The sequence below is a fragment of the Ambystoma mexicanum genome, chromosome 2q (genome assembly GCF_040938575.1).
Source record: "Ambystoma mexicanum isolate Mex_15411 chromosome 2q, UKY_AmexF1_1, whole genome shotgun sequence".
Lineage (NCBI taxonomy): Eukaryota > Metazoa > Chordata > Amphibia > Caudata > Ambystomatidae > Ambystoma > Ambystoma mexicanum.
Genome location: NC_090924.1, coordinates 1,145,216,706 through 1,145,233,279, shown reverse-complemented (window position 1 = coordinate 1,145,233,279; position 16,574 = coordinate 1,145,216,706). Strand labels below are relative to the sequence as shown.

At 50.8% G+C, this 16,574-nt stretch overlaps 1 protein-coding gene across 2 annotated transcripts in view; it reads left to right on the top strand.

The window, feature by feature from the left end:
- The window catches only part of MIOS (meiosis regulator for oocyte development), a 771,408-nt gene extending 755,474 nt beyond the window's left edge, over positions 1-15,934 (top strand). Inside the window, exon 10 of one of the 2 annotated variants that reach the window (XM_069648526.1) lies at positions 14,404-15,934. In XM_069648526.1, the coding sequence (XP_069504627.1) occupies positions 14,404-14,654 (251 nt within the window). In that variant the 3' untranslated portion in view covers positions 14,655-15,934. The remainder of the gene's footprint in view (positions 1-14,403) is intronic. The other variant, XM_069648527.1, reaches the window with a different exon arrangement.
- The last annotated feature ends 640 nt before the right edge of the window (positions 15,935-16,574 follow it).

Sequence of the window (16,574 nt, the reverse complement as noted above, 5' to 3'; positions counted from 1 at the left end):
GTGGCGCTTGTTACAGTTTTCTTAGTTACAGGTAAGGTGACAATTACAGTTTTCAGTTCAGGCATGACAGGGAGCAAAGCATACAATGGGTTAAATGAAGAGTGCGGTTTTGATTTTCTTTCGGTGAGATGCAAGGTGAGAGTTCAGTTCTGATGTCAGTGGGTAGGGCATTCCACAACTTGGCGGCTATGTAGGGGAAGCCTATGCCAGCAGCTTTGACCGTGTTGATGTGTGGGGTGTGTAGTTGGTTGGCGTAGCGCGTCCAGAGAGGTCGTGTGGAGGTAGATTTGGTTATTGTTTCTGATAGATAAGACGTTGCTGTCGAGGTGAGGCATTTGTGGGGGAGGGTAAGGATTTTGAAAGTGATGCGCTCTTTTACCTTGAGCCAGTGGGCTGCCTGTCTGGCATGGGAGATATGTTCCCTTTTGGGAATGCTTAATGCTGCTCGAAGCGCATTTTTCTGCGTGATTTGGGATCGGTATAAATTCTTTGCAGATGTACCTGCTAGGAGGGCATTGCAATAGTCCAGTTTTGCACCAATAGTTGCTCTGGCTATTTATAGACAGTTAGGCTTGGATAAGTATGGTTTTATTGAGTTTAGTGGTGTGTGCTGAGGCAGAGGTGATGGCGCCGACCTGCCTAGTCATGGATAGCGTGGAATCTATGTAGACTCCTAGGGTCATCACGGATGTGGAGACAAGGATGATCGTATTATCTATGGTGAAGTTGGAGTACTGCTTGTCAAGTTTGGCTAATGTAGTTTTTTGACCTAGTATGAAGATTTCGGTCTTCTCTCCATTGAGGCAGAGACCATTGGCCGCCATCCAGGCCTGGATGGTGGCGTAGATTGTATGAAGTGCTTCAGCGTCTCTGTTGTATGAGCCGGTGAGTGGTATGAGCACCTGAGTATCATCAGCGTAGTTAGTATAAGCGATACCGAGGACGTCAAGCTTGTCGAAGAGGGGCTTTGTGTACAAGTTGTACAAAGTGGGTGCTGTGTAGAAGCCCTGTGGGACTCCGCAGTGGATGGTGGTGGGGACTGCGTTGACTATGTTTGAGAATACCTTCATTGCCCTGCCTTCCAGGAAGGAGGTGACCCAGAGAGCTGCTTCTTTGGAGAAGTTAGCTGAGTGGGTAAGGTGTGATGTGAGAGTCTTGTGATCCACAAGATCGAAAGCAGCCAGAGGTCTAGGAGTAAGAGGAGGGCTGGCTTACCTTTGTCCATGATTTGGGTGATCTGGATTTTTAGGTCCACCAAGGCTGTTTCAGTACTGTGTCCTTTGCGGAAACTGGTTTGCCTTGTCCCGAGAATAGAGTGGGCTTCAAGGAAGTGTTGGATTTGGCAGTGGGCAGCTTTATCCAAGATCTTGAGGAGGAATGGCACGGTGGTTATGGGTCAGTAGTTATTGGGCTGAGTGGAGGAGGGGGGGCTTTTTTAGAAGGGGGCGCGCCCAAGCTTCTTTGAGGCTAGCGGGGATAATACCAGTTCTGAAAGAAGCATTGATGAAGGCTGTCAGTAGCGGAGCAATGAGGTCGGCACAGTCCTTAATAAGCTTAGGTGGCCAGATGTCCCCTTTGCACATCAAGGGTTTTAGGTTTTTGAGGAGGATGATCACTTCAGGTTCAGTGATGTCCTGAATGGAGAAGAGTGGTTTGGTGGCGTTGGTTGGAGAGGGAGTGGGGTCTGATAGTTTGGGCTCAGGATGGCGAGGTAGGGCTTTGTAGTGATCCTGGATTTTCTTTTGAAGGAGCAGGCAAGTGTAACATACCTGACGAAAGTCATTCACTTAGCAATGCAGTACATAGAAAACTCACCCCACAACTACCTCCACAGTATGCAGCCGCTCCACCACAACCTCCCCAGGTCTAATGGGACATGGCATGCTAGCTCCATCTTTACTGGCAATTCTTAAAGAACAGTCTTGGTAGCAGCGGCTTGTGCGTTTGTGCTGAAAAGTCTGTCATACTCCAAAACTGGGGCCTAAACATCTGTAAACTGGTGTAGTAGGCCCTCCTTGGCCGCCGTGACTTTCTCAGCCACCAGAATGTCCCAGAGTTTGACCCACCATAGGGATAATGATGGACCCTCTGGAGTTTTCCAGGTTTGGGCTATCGTGATTCTCCCCGCCAGGAGGAGCGGAGTCATAGGTTTGGTTGTTGCCCCGGATCTTGGGTAGACCCCCTGAATTGGTGTACCCAGGAGGATCATCTCGGGCCTCTCTGGGAGTTTAACCTGGGTGATGGCCTCACTCGAGGCAAGTACCTCTTCCCAAAAGGTTTGAGCCCGGGGGCAGTCCCACCACATGTATAAGGAGGTATCTTGTGCCCCAAATTTTCACCAACACTGAGGGTCCAACGAGTTCTGGATGTGAGGGTGATGCACTTGGGGGTAGTACCAGCTAAGAAGCAATTTAAGAGCACATTCCTTATTCGTTACACAGCTTGAAGAGGAGTAGCTTCTCGTCCAAATGTCCACCCAAGTTTGATGCTCGATTGGGCGGCAGAGAAGTTCTGTTTCCCAATGAGTCATATATGTAGGACGGATGGTCAGCATGACCTCTTGCAGAAGCCTATATAGCATGGAAGTATTTCCCCCAGTCAGGCCCTCTTGCAAGGTAAGCTCAATTGGACTGAGGTTGCGTGTGGCCCTTTGCCGAACCAATGGGTACACATACCAGTGACTGAGTTGGGCATAGGGAAATTGTCTCAGCCAGATTAAATATCCCCTTGCAGCTCTCAAATGTACATGGTTGACTGTCTTCAAACAGCTGTGACAGAGTTTGTAACCCTCCCTGAGACAAGTTCGTAAAGTTTGCAGGGTGAAGGCCAATGGTGAAGGCCGGATTATGGAAAATGGGGGTGTTTGGACCTATCCCGCTAGGATACCCTTCGATTTCATCGCTCAATCCCATATTTTCACCGTAGATTTTGTGAAGGAGAGTATGCCAGGCAAGTATTTCGTGTAGTTTGGGGATATGCGGTAGGGAACGGAGCAGGAGTGGCAACCTTGACGGTTCGATGTCTACTCATTTCAGGGGATCCATGGACGAGAGCCAAGCCTGAAAACACGCCAGTTGTGCTGCCACGTAATATTTGCGCTAGTTTGGAACTCCCAACCCACCTAGATGAGCATTGCCCATCATTACTCCCTTGGGGATCCTGGCTTTCTTTCCCCGCCATATAAATCAAAGCATTTTTTGTTGTAGGCGCAAGAGGGGCAGCAGTGGGATCACCACAGGTAGAGTCGAGCATAAATACAAGAACCTAGGGTGCAAGTTCATTTTACAGTCCGTAATCCGCCCCATTAGCGAAATCTCTTGGGTGGACCATCTCTTTAGGTCGGCCTCCAGTTTTTTAAAGCAGGGGGGGTATACCTCCCCGGGAGAGCTGGGATGTGGACCCTCAAATATTCTATAGATTTCTCATTCCAGTGAATTGGGCAAGCGGGTCGGAGGGAAAATATCTCTTCTGTGGTCAAGCCCACCCCCAAGGCCGAGGATTTATGGTAATTAATTGCGAACCCCGCTACTTTGTCAAACTTGTGCAGTTGCAAAAGGGATTTTTGGATATTAGTTAAATTAAGCAGCACGTCGTCCACATAAAGCGACTGTTTATGCTATTTATGGCCCACCCGGACCCCTTGAATAGCAGAATTGTTTCGTATCCGTTGAGCGAGGGGCTCCATTATTAGGGCAAATAATAGTGGGGATAAAGGGTGCACCGGTCTAGTCCCACATGTAAGCGATATAGGAGCTGGATAACCCGTAAAGAAGTTTTCAGCGAACTGTAATTGGCCAAGACCATTTTACGAAAGAGTGGGCCAAATTGAAAGGCCTCGAGGGTTGCTTGCAGAAAGGCCCAGTCAAACTTGTCGTACGCCTTAGTTGCGTACAATGCCAATAGAGCCAATTTGCAGCGTTCCAAGGCTGCTACTTCTGCCAAGTTCAGAGCACGACGGATATTGGCCCCAGTTGTTCTGCCTAAAATAAAAAGTCAGTTTGGACGGCATCAATTAGTTTAGGAAGGACTTTAGATAGGCGTTTGGCTAATACTTTAGAGTAGATGTTAGCGTCTAAGTTAAGCAATGAGATAGGCCTGTAAGAGGCACAGTCTCTAGGGTATTTCCCCAGCTTCAGCAGCAAGATGGTCGAGGAGATCTGCATGGGGAGGGGTTGTAAGCCAGTTTGGCGAAAAGAGTTAGAGAGCTGTAATGGGGGGTGGGAGTTGGGGACCAAAGAGCTTGTAAAACCTAGTTGAAAAGCCATCAGGTGCCCTTGTTTTTAATGCTTTGATCACTAAGTCTACTTCCTCACTCGTGATCAGAGAGTCCGGGGCCTCACTGTCCACCTCCATCATGTGCGGAGGGGCTGCGCCTGCAATATATTGTGCTTGGTTAGCCTGGCAACAAGGGGGACACCGTCATGGTTAAGGCAAGGTAGCTGCTGCCAGCTGTAACATGACCTCTTCCAGTACCATGTGGGTCTCATAGGCCCACTATTCTGTTCCGTCGTTTAACTTCTAACTTTTTAACTAGGAATTTATTGGCTTTATTATTTTTGCCCTAAAAACCTTGTTTTGTTTTAAGCAGAGAATGGGTTGTTTTTTAGGCCTAGTGGGCTTCCAATTTATTTCGGGCAGCTTGCAAGGGACAATGGGCTTTAGGAGACCACCCCTTTTTATGTTTACCTTCCGCCTCCACTAATTCCCTCTCTAGTCGGGTTTGATCTTCTAGCCTACATTTCCGGTAGGCTGCCGTGTGGGCTATGGTGTCCCCCCCCCCCCTAATTACCGGTTTCATGGCATCCCATGTGATTGCTGTTGAAGTAAGATTTGCGGGGTTCTCCTGGCAATAGGTCTGAATGGCCTTGGCGCTCGCATCCCTAAGCGCCATATAATTTAGACTCTGGTCATATAAGCTCCACTGGGGTCTAAGAGAAGGCTTTGAATAATAAAATCGGGTCGTTATCAGGACTGGAGCATGGTCAGATAAGTATCGGTTTTATAACCATGTCATCAATGTAGCCAAAAGTAAGTCTATCCTGAAGGAAGTTCGGTGTATGTGAGAGAAGTCCTTCTCCCCCGGGTGCAACACCCTCCAGATGTCAACTGCCCCCAAAGCTTTAAATAGATGGAGACCTACAGCAATTTTGAAATCCGTTGATGCAGTGGGTGTGTTTTGTCCATCAGAGGTCTGGGACCCCGTTGAAGCCCCCCCCTAATTATCATGTGACCCTCGAGAAAGGGGAGAAGTGTGGATTCCAGTTCCAATAAATAAGAAAGCTTGTTGTCCCTCATTAGGGGCGTAAACCGAGATCAGCGTGTATAATTGCACAAATAACATACCATTCCAGGTAAGCATTCCATCTGGTTCTATCGCAGCCTCAGCTCCATTCAGCAACCGGATTTTCAACGTATAACTTCAACTGGTAAACTGTAACGGTAAAACAAAATTAAAGTTGGGCATTGCGCCCCCTTTGGTTTGTAAGTGGGATCATACCCACGGCCAGGCATTGGCCGAGTGAAGCTGAAATAGTCCCAGTTCGCTTTCAGGGCAGCCTTGAGCTAGAGTAGCCCCAGTTGTGGCCAGTAGGAAGCATTCAAGTTTGTTGGGGGACGTCCTGGGTTTTCATCCCCTGGCTACCTTCACCCAGGTGCTACGCTTCGGTTGATGGTGTGAGGGGTTTGAGTAGAGCAATCACCGGTATCTGGTGGGCATCGGTCAGAATACCTTCTGCCTCTTCCAGGGAGCTAATGGTACAGATTGTGCCGTCAAGTAAAACCTGCAGCGTGGAGGGGGAACAGCTAGCAATACCTGATCTTTTGATCCTGTAGAAAAATGGTCAGTGGCCTAAGCATCCTCCTTTTCTGTACCATTGCTGTTGCAAGGTCTTGAAAAATTGGGAGTGATGCCCCACCTTAGGCTCGCTGACCGGATTTCTTGCTTGACCGTAAAGAAATTGACTCTTGTGATCACAAACCCAGAGAAAAATCAGAGGCCAACCCCTTGTGGGAGTGCAGTCTGTGTGTGTCGTCCAAGAGCAGCATTGTTTTGAAGAGGTCCGGGAGGAGCGTTTGGACGAGGTCTCCAATATATTAATTCAGAACTTGATCCGAGATAAAGGAGTGCACCCCTCTGACCCGTAAATTGTTTCTGCGGGCCCTGTTCCCCATGTCTTCCTGTTTATGTTCCATGGTGTTGCTCCTCCCTTCCAGAGCCTGAATCCTCAGTTGCAGCTCTGCCACCGTTGATGCCTAGTCAGAAGCTTGATCCTCCATTTCTCCCAGACTTTTCTCCGTTTCCAGCACTCATTGGTCCAGACGGTCTACCTTTGTTGCAATCTGCCTCATAGAGTTGCAGAACTCAATCTTGATTTCAGCCTTACAGGTCTGGATATCCTCTTTTGTGGCCATTTGTCCCTCGGGCTGAGGAGGGGAAGTGGGCTGGGTTTTTGCTGCTTCTACTTTTCTCCTCTTGTCTGACGGCTGCTGGAGAGCAGCTATCTGCATTTTTCTAGGGCTTTTGCTGCTTAGCCATGGCTGAAGCCTCTCTCTGCGCTAGAGGTCAGACACTGGGCAGAAGCTGTTCTCCAGCATGGGGTCTGGCATGGATTCAGATGCTCATGAATATTCCCCGTCGTCAGGCTGGGAATCCTCGGTAAAGAAAAAACCAGTATCAGTTTCGTTTCTGATCTGTCTTTCGTAGTAATAACCAATCACTGGTCTCTGCGTCATACTGACCACAGCCAATGACTGCCCTCTACCTAAGCACCGCCTCTGGCAGCCATCTTCAGATTTTTACCGCACGTTCATGTGTTGGGATCCTCGTGCTATTGCTCTCGAGCGTTAGTGCTATTTTTTCACGTTTTTTTCTCAAAACTTCGTTTTTTCCGGTCAAAAGAGCCTCAAGCTCCACCGACTCTCCATCCGATCAACGGGGACCCGTGTCGGATTCGTCTGCGCCCCTCAAGGGTGAATATTTCGTCGAGCTACGTTTTGGAGGACTCCAGAAGCTTCTCAGGCCCGGACATGGCCCAGGAGAAGGGAAGCTCGACGCCCGGAAAGCTGTTCAGGGTCTGCCCTGGATGCCAGCTGCAGAACGTCTTTAAGGAGGACGAACACTCCTTTTGTCTCTACTGCTTACTTGAGGACAAGACGCACGTGGAGAAGGACTGTGCGTTTTGCGGCAATATGTCAGAGCGGACCATGAAGGACCGCCACCAACGCCTCGCCAACTGGCTGGAAGGGAAGAGCCCGTCAGGCGAGAAGAAGAGGAAGAAATCTGAGCGGTCTTCTAAGACCTTTGAGGACGCCCCGGCGACGGGGGTCCAACACAAGGCCAAGCACCGCGAGTCCGCTGGCACCGGGAGCGCCGAACGGTCGGGCTCTACGGGCGCCAGGCAGGGCGCACCCTCCCCGGCACCTTCAGCCACGAGCCAACGCTCTGGGTCGGGTAAGAGGAAGGGCGAGCACCCGGCGAAGCTCCTGGAGAGGCCCCGGTCGAGCTCGAAGGCCCCATCGGAGGGGGAGCGAGGCAGTGTCCCCCCCCTCAAGGATAAGGCGGTGAGCGCACCTAGGGTGGTGAAGCCTTAATCCATCCGGCCAAGCCCTCTATCGATACTGTCGCGGCGGCCCTGGCTCAGCCTGTGGAGGCTACACCAGTGGTGGCGACCTCGGGGCTCAGAGTCTCCCTGCCACCTCGGAGGGAGTCCTCTTTTGTGCCCATCGATAGGACCCCCGTGAAATCCCCGGCGGGGAAGAAAAAGGGGGGGCAGGGCGTCGTCGTAGATTCGGCTTCAGAGGAAGAGCTGATCGAGGTCTTAAGCCACGGCCTTGGCGTGGATGAAGACCGGCCCGTCGGGATGGAGCCCGACGCAGGTGACGACGACAGCGTTGAGGGTGCCGACGGGGCCCCTGATCGCCCATCGGATTCCCCTCTGCCAGCGCCGCAAGACAACTCGGCGGCCGTTTTGTTGGCTATATAGTCCTTATGCTCAGAGATAAGGACGAGACTATCGTTGCCGACGGAGGAGCCTCTTCCGTCGGGGGATCCTGAACCGGGACCTTCGGGTGTTCCCCCTCCCAAGAAAAGAAGGATTCACCCTCCACCTCCTTTTCAGCCGTCGCGACCCGTCCAGCCCTCCTCCCCGTCCACCCGAGGGGATGATACGGGGACTGACACGGCAGCGACGGGTACGGACGACGAGGTATACGACGAGGATCTCCCGTCGTCACCTCCCACCAGGGCCTCTCCGCCCGACGAGATTGGATCGTTCCACTCCATGATCGCCAGGGCATCCGAGCTTTTCCAACTCTGCCCTGAGGAGAAGAAAAAGGAAGGATTCCTTTATCAACGGCGCGAGGCCAAGAGGAAGACGGTCCTCGCGGTGCCTCTACTGGACGACATTTGGGATGAGGGCCTCGCCCTCCTCAAGAACCCTTCCACGACGCCAGCTAGAAGAGACCGGTACGAAAAGAAGTACCGGGTCCCGGACGCGGCCCCCCTGTGCCTCCGGGCGCAGCCTACCCCGGACTCCGTCGTCTCCGCGGCGGCCAGGAAGAAAGCGGGGGGCGGTGCGGCCTCCACATCGACTTCCCCACCGGACGGCGAGGGAAAGAAATTGGACGCTATGGGACGCAGGGTCATCTCGTCTGCAGTGACGACGATTAAAGCGGCCAACGCCTTGGCTATCGTGGCCCGCTACGACAGGGAGCTATGGTACAAACTGGCTCCCCTGCTGGACTTCCTACCGGACGACAAGAGGGCGGATGCCCTGGAGATCCTACAGGAAGGTGAGGTGGCGTCGGACCACGCCATCACTATTGCGACGGACATCGCCGACACTGGGTTTCGCCAGTTGGACAACGGCGTGTGCCTTAGGCGGCGTGGATGGCTCAAGGCTACGGACTTCCGTCAAGACGTACAGACCAGAGTCCTGGACATGCCGTTCGATGGGAACAACCTGTTTGGGAAAACAGTGAACGATTCCCTTCAGGCCATTAAAGCGGACACTGAGACGGCCCGGGCCCTTGGGGTTCTACAGCAACGACGGACGCCCTTTCGGAGCAGCGGAGGCAAGGGCGCCTCCAAAGGTTCCGGCGGCGGTTTCTCTACCTACCGTCAAGCGGCCCGCTCGTCGTCTCAAGAGGCCTACAGAGGACGAGGCAAGTCTGGAGGACCCCACCGTCGTCGCCAAGGAGGTCAAGGCGGCAAAGCCTCGTCGAAACAGGATTGAACCGGCCGTGGGGTCGGGCCCCCACCGAAGCACCCCGGTGGGAGGCCGGCTGGCGAGCTTCGTCAGCGTGTGGGAGTCCATCTCCATCGACCGTTGGGTGCTGGACGCCTTGGCCCGGGGCCACGCGCTCAAGTTTCAAAGAAGGTGCCCGCGCGTCCCCCCCGTGGCCAGGAGAGAGCTTCACGTCCCTCAGCTTCTCCTGGAGGTAAAGGCGTTGCTCAGGAAGGGCGCCATCGAACTCGTCCCTAAGAGGCTTCGGGGCTCCGGAGTTTACTCGAGATTCTTCCTCGTGAAGAAGAAGACGGGAGGATGGCGCCCCATCCTAGACCTGCGACGTCTGAACAAGTTCATCAAGGCGCAGAAGTTCCGGATGGTCACCCTCCAGCACGTCCTGGGTCAGCTGGAGGAAGGAGACTTCCTGTCGTCGTTGGATTTGGAGGATGCCTACTTCCATATTCCCATCCTAAAGGGGCACCGAAAATTCCTCAGGTTTGTGGTCCAGGGGCGTCACTACCAGTTCAAAGCCCTCCCCTTCGGACTACGGTCGGCACCCAGGGTATTTACCAAGTGCCTTGCACCGGTGGCGGCGCAGCTGCGCCGCGAGGGGATCCACGTCTACCCCTACCTGGACGACTGGCTCATCCGAGCCAAGACGAGGGAGCTCGCCGTGGAGCACACGGCAAGGACCGTCCAACTTCTCACGGACCTGGGATTCTCTGTGAACTACGCCAAGTCCCACCTGGTACCCGCGCAAAACGCACTGTTTCTGGGAGCGAAGCTCGACACAGTGTCCCTTCTGGCCTCCCCGTCGGAGGAAAGGACCAGGTCCATCCTGGGCAAGGTACAGCGGATGTTGGTTTCTGACGCGTCCAAGGTGAGGTCCATCCAATCCCTCCTCGGAATGATGTCCTCTTGCATCTACCTCATTCCTATGTGCAGGCTCCGGATGCGCCCGTTGCAGGAGTTCCTGGACGCGTGCTGGATCCAAACGACGGGCGGCTTCGAGGAGAGGATCACACTCGACGAGAGTTTCCGCCGAGCGGTCCGGTGGTGGGGCACCCGCGCGCATCTGACGGCGGGCATGGACTTCCAGACCCCAGACCACCAGGAGACAGTGACAACGGATGCCTCCCTGGAAGGGTGGGGAGCGCACACCGAAAATCTGCACGCGAGAGGCCTCTGGCTCCCGACGGAGAAGTCTCTCCATATCAACGTCCTGGAGCTCCGTGCAGTGTTCTGGGCCCTCAGGTCCTTCCTTCCGTCCCTCAAGGGCAAGGTGGTGAGGATCTTCACCGACAACACCACCACCATGTTTTACATCAGGAAACAGGGCGGAACCAGGTCCCCAGCACTGTCCAAGGAGGCGCAGGACCTGTGGCATTGGGCAGTCGCCCAAAGGATGTTTCTGGTGCCGTTTCATCTGGCAGGGATAAAAAACACCATCGCCGACTCACTCAGCAGGGAGCTGCGCTCGTGCCACGAGTGGGAACTACGGCAGGATCTAGTGGATCGCCTCTTCCGACGGTGGGGCACACCCCAGATCGACCTGTTCGCGATGGCGACGAACTCCAAGTGCCGGAGGTTCGCCAGCAGGTTTCCCCAGGCGAGGAGCATAGGCAATGCTTTCTCGTTCCCCTGGGAGGGCCTGTTCCTCTACGCGTTCCCTCCTTTGCCACTGCTAATCCGGCTCGTCAACCAGCTCAAGAGGTCACGGTGCAGGATGATCCTCGTCGCACCTGCGTGGCCGAGGCAGATATGGTTCCCGGACCTTCTGGACTTGTCAGCGTCCCCGCCAATCAAGCTGCCGGTGGACGCGGATCTACTCTCCAGGGAAGGAGGCGCCATCCTCCACCACGACCCGAAATCGCTGAACTTGCAGGCCTGGCTCCTGCAGCGCTAGAGTTTGGAGGATACGACATACCGGCCGACTGCAGAGAGGTTCTTGCAAAGGCCAGGGCGTCCTCGACTCTTAAATGCTACGGACACAAATGGAAGAGGTTCTCTGTCTGGTGCCACGCAAAGAAGATTAACCCTCTACGGAGTACGGCTCCCCAGGTACTGCCGTACCTGCTGACGCTGGCCAAAGCTGGACTGGCACACGCGTCCATCAAGATTCATCTTGCTGCGATCTCCCGATACACCAGAACCACGGGCCGGACGTCCCTGTGGTCTCATCGTCTGGTGAAAGAGTTCATGAAGGGACTGTTGAGATCGTTCCCGCTGGTGAAGGCGCCGGCCCCGGCGTGGGAGCTCAACGTGGTGCTGACCAAGCTCATGGGACCTCCGTTCGAGCCTCTGCACTCGGCCCCGTTGAAGTTTCTGTTGTGGAAAACAGCGTTTCTTGTGGCCATCACCTCCGCACGACGGTGGGAGAGATCCAGGCCCTTTCCTGCAAGGCCCCGTACTTGACTTTTCACGACACGAGGGTAGTGCTCAGGACACACCCCTCCTTCATGCCCAAGGTACCGTCGGACTTCCATCTCAACGAACCCTTGGTGTTGCCTGTGTTCTTCCCGTCGCCTTCGTCGCCGGCTGAGAGGACTTTGCACTCGCTGGATGTGGCTAGAGCGCTGAAGTTCTACGTGGACCGCACAAAGTGTTTTCGGAAGACGTCACAACTCTTTGTGAACTTTGGACCTGTCAATCAGGGGAAGGCTCTCTCGAAGGCTTCCATTTCCAGATGGCTCTCCGGCTGTATCATGTACTGTCATCGGTTGGCAAACCGACCGCTGCCTGGCCGTCCGAGAGCCCATTCCACCAGAGCGATCGCAGCTACCACGGCGTTCCTTTCTGGTGTGCCCCTGCTGGACATATGCAGGGTTGCTACGTGGAGGTCGACGCACACCTTCACGAAATTCTACTGCGTCGATCGGGATTCCAGGGAGGAGTCCAGGGTCGGCCAAGCAGTGCTGCGCAACCTGTTCGCCTGAGGTGAGCCTGGTGAGGAGGTAAGATGCTTAATGTTGAGTTTGATGTAATGCTTAATGTTGAGCCTTTGCCACCTCCCGTGGTTGTGCATGTGTGTACTGCTATGTATTCTTTATTCATGAGCATGTGAATCCATGCCAGACCCCATGCTGGAGAAGGAACAAGTTACTTACCTGTAACTGTTGTTCTCCAGCATGGGTCTGGCATGGATTCACATGCGCACCCTCCCGCCTACCCCTCTGCGGCTCTTCACTTGGTCATACTGCCACTTCACGTGCTTCCAAATCTGAAGATGGCTGCCAGAGGCGGTGCTTAGGTAGAGGGCAGTCATTGGCTGTGGTCAGTATGACGCAGAGACCAGTGATTGGTTATTACTACGAAAGACAGATCAGAAACGAAACTGATACTGGTTTTTTCTTTACCGAGGATTCCCAGCCTGACGACGGGGAATATTCATGAGCATGTGAATCCATGCCAGACCCATGCTGGAGAACAACAGTTACAGGTAAGTAACTTGTTCCTTATGGTGGTACCTGGGTGTGCCTTTGCCTGCACCGGCCCAGATTCTCCAGTAGAGCGTAGTGCCGACAAGCATCTCCCTTCTGGTGCACACAGCACCCTGGACTGTACCTGCTCCCTTCCTGAGGCACCGTTGATCAGCCTCCACTCATGGGTGCTCACCGGGGCTCTCATCACTTTCCCTCCATTATCCACTATACAGGGGACTCCAGGTAACTGGCATGACAGTTTGCCCCATAATGCGCCTCACCTGCTCATCAATAGTCGGTGACTTGCCCAGGCGCCGGCTGTTTATCCTCGCTGGGAGGCAGTCCTCAGACATCAAGTAGGGGGTGGTGGGCTGCCGTGAATTGCAGTTGCTGTGCACCCCACGCCTGGGTTGCTGGCAAATATTGAATTTCATATGGGCTTCACCTGAAGGCCATCAAAGCAGCGTCTGCATCGTCAGCACCACTAGACACACCCCTTCCCTCCACTTTATGGTTTACTTTCCTTAGCCTTTGTCACATTCTTTGATCCAGGTTAATGGGTCCTGGGTAATCTTGCAAAGAACATACAGCCTTTTCTGGAGTTGTATGTCTTGTGTATCTTTTTTCCTATGGGTTTCTCTTGCCTTCACTTCATAGTGTTCTCTCTCTGATACATTCCACTCTGTGCTTCTTGAACAACAGGGTATTTCCCCTCTTCCTGGGGTAGTATTACCCAAGTTTTACTGCCCTCCCTCTCAGGATTATTTGTGATTCTCCTTCTCAGTGTTACAGTTAAAGTTCATCAACTTTGTTTTCAAGGTTTCGTCATTTGTACTGGCACAAGTTTTTCTGCTTGCATAATGGGTCCCCAACACCCCCCCGTTCCCTCTGTTAACTCTAATGTTACAGATTAACATCTCCAGGGCCTGTTTACTTGGGATCTTCACTTTCGTTCCTTTTTTCTATCTGCTCATTTTCGTCGGCTTACTCTTCGGGCAGCTCCATCTCTCGCTTTGCATTTCGGTACCTCAGCGGGTAACTGTAATGTTTGGGGATACCTCAGCAGGGTGGTGTCCGCATCATTGAATGGGCAGCCTGCCCACCACATACTCCTCATAGTCATGCCTCCACCAAGTTCTGTGCTCCTGTTTCCCTGGGTTTTCACTGCCTGCACCCACCGTAACTCCAGCGTTTGCTTCTCGTGTTCAGAGCAGTTCTGAATGTTGCAGGCTCTGCAACTCTCTTCAGTTATGCCTCCCTCAGGCCTCCCCAGCTTGCGTATGCATTGCTCTTGCTCGCCTTGGTTCGGCTTGTACTCCTTAAACCATGTCGCAGTGAATTGGAGGTTTTTCTTTAAAGATACGGATTCTCTTTCTTGCTTATAATGGCATAAATTAGCTTTCTCTTGAGCCAAGTCTTGGGATTTTATACTGTTTTGCATATGGGGTTGTGCCACGTATGCCATCATGGGGAATGGCTGAGGGAGTTCCTCACTGGAATAGGAGTCCTTGTCCTCTAAAGGGGAGTCTCTCCCAGTGAGGTCCCACTTGCCCAGGCTCCTAGGGAAGGTCTTGCGAAGCGGTCTCACTTTCCTAGCTTCAAAGGGGGATGGCCCCCCTTGGGCAGAAAGGACAAATTCCCTCGATTTGTCAGTGTGTAGAAGTGTAACTGTTAGAAACATTATAACAAATATGGTAAAAGCTACTGCATCATAATTCTTTGTCTGATATCTTGACCAATATTGTGTGTTCCAGGGATCACAGTGAATGTCCAGTGTCCGCATGTTCATGCAAATGTATGCAGTTGGATACAACAGGAAATCTCGTCCCAGCAGAAACTGCCCAGCTTTGCAGAGCCTAAGAAAGAATCTTCAAAATGGACCCCATTCACAGCCTTGGTACATACCTCGGAGCAAGTCACTACTGGCCCTTTCATAGTGGAAGAATACAATTCACCATCAACGCAATCTGATGTGCAAATAGCTTGCATCTACAATTGTGGATAATGTTTTCTCTCTGTACCGTGTGGGTTACAGTTAGTGGTTTAAGGTGTATTTTAAGAGACATTTTGAACTACACTTTAATTAAGCACTCAGTCAACTACTACAGGCGTGCTAAAAAGTCTTTCTATCTATCCTTGGACACAGACCTGTGTTTTTGCTGCATCTAGCTAAAGTGAAAGACAAATACGGATTTCAGTTGCTTATATGCGGAATACAGCACCTGGAACTATGTACTTCACATGTTTTTCCATTCATATGTGTTAATGAAAGTTTGGAAAAGCAATAGTTTAAACCCCAAACTATAGCACTGGCTTGTATTTCAAGGTCTAACTAGTCTTGTACCAAAATCTTAAATATGTACTATATTAAGCAACAAGTGGAATTACATTGCATTTACTGTATTCCTCTTGCTGGCTGAGGAATGCTGTGGAACATGATATGCTTGAAAGATGACAACACTGCCTTTTAACCCAAAATGTTGAACTTTGAAAGCTTGGCTTAATTGCAAAGTTTTTGGAGACTAGGGCTCATGTAGCAGAGGGGGTGTGTGTGTGTGTGTGTGTGATACATTTCATTTATGTACTCACAGTCCAATAATTAATGCTATCAAGGGGTTCTGGTGTCATAACAAAGTGCCACAGTTTTTTCTAGTAGTCACCAGAACCCCTGAGCTGGTACTTTCGAACGCCAATGTACATTAGCCATTATGTATTGTGTATATGACATGTTAACCAGACTTTTTTTCCTATTACTTCTCTATGATTGAAATCAGCAAATTGTATAAGATAGGTTTCCTGCACTTTTGGTTATGTAATAAAAACATAACCATACATGTTCTAAATATAGTTATTAATATATATAAACATCTGGAGTGGCCTTCAATCACAGCTGGTAGATTGTTTAATATATTTTTATTCTCAAACTGTTTTGGGGGGGGCTGAGGCTGCAGAAGCCACAGTAAAATCAAGGTGTAGGCTCCAATGGAGCTTTGGGATGGATTTCCCATAGTATCGTCTCGTGCAGTACTTAGAGTGAACTGCAACTGTATATTTTAATGGCGATATATTATGTGTATCGTTGGTCAACTTTGCACTGTCAACTATTATTTTACAGTGCAATTTTTGGACACATCTATATATGTCATAGTTGCATTTTTCTGTTGCAGTATTTGTCCAGGACAAAATAACACAGTAAATGCAGATGTTATAAAGTATTCTCTGTTGGAGCGTTAAAAGCCCATTCTTCGGATGACATTAAAGTCTTGCTGATGGACCACTACAAAAGTTTGTATTTCTTCAATAGATGCATAATCATTTTGTTGGTACAATGCATGTTGTATGACACCCCTTTAACAATCTATTAATTATATGATATTCTGCTTTTCACTATTTTGATGTTTCACGTCCAAAAATGTCAAAGCAGGAAACATTTTGACTTACTTTTTTATTTTATTGTATATAGTTGAATTAATCAACCTTTAAAAAATATGATTTCCTTATTCACGTTTTAAAATGACAAATTGTCAATTTACATATATTACAATGTTGAGCATATATTCAACCTACATTCCTTGTCTAAAGAAATATCTAAATTAAAAATCATCTCAATTACATTGCATTACAAGTTAAAAAAAAATGTGGTTGATGTACATTATTTTGCATGAATTCTCGACATTCTTAAACCACTATAAGGATGTAGTAACACAACGTATTACTATAAACAGCTCATACCAGTATACTTGGGTGCCGGAACTTACATCTGAAAGTTTATGGCTTTTAAAAAACGAGTTAAGGATAATACAAGAGAAACATTCTTGCCCACATCAATCTTGACCAAAGGAAATTGAGAATAGAATCAAATTTTATTGACACACCATCCCCATAAAGCTGTAATCTAGGAATATCAAAATGTGGGCTTTTCAGT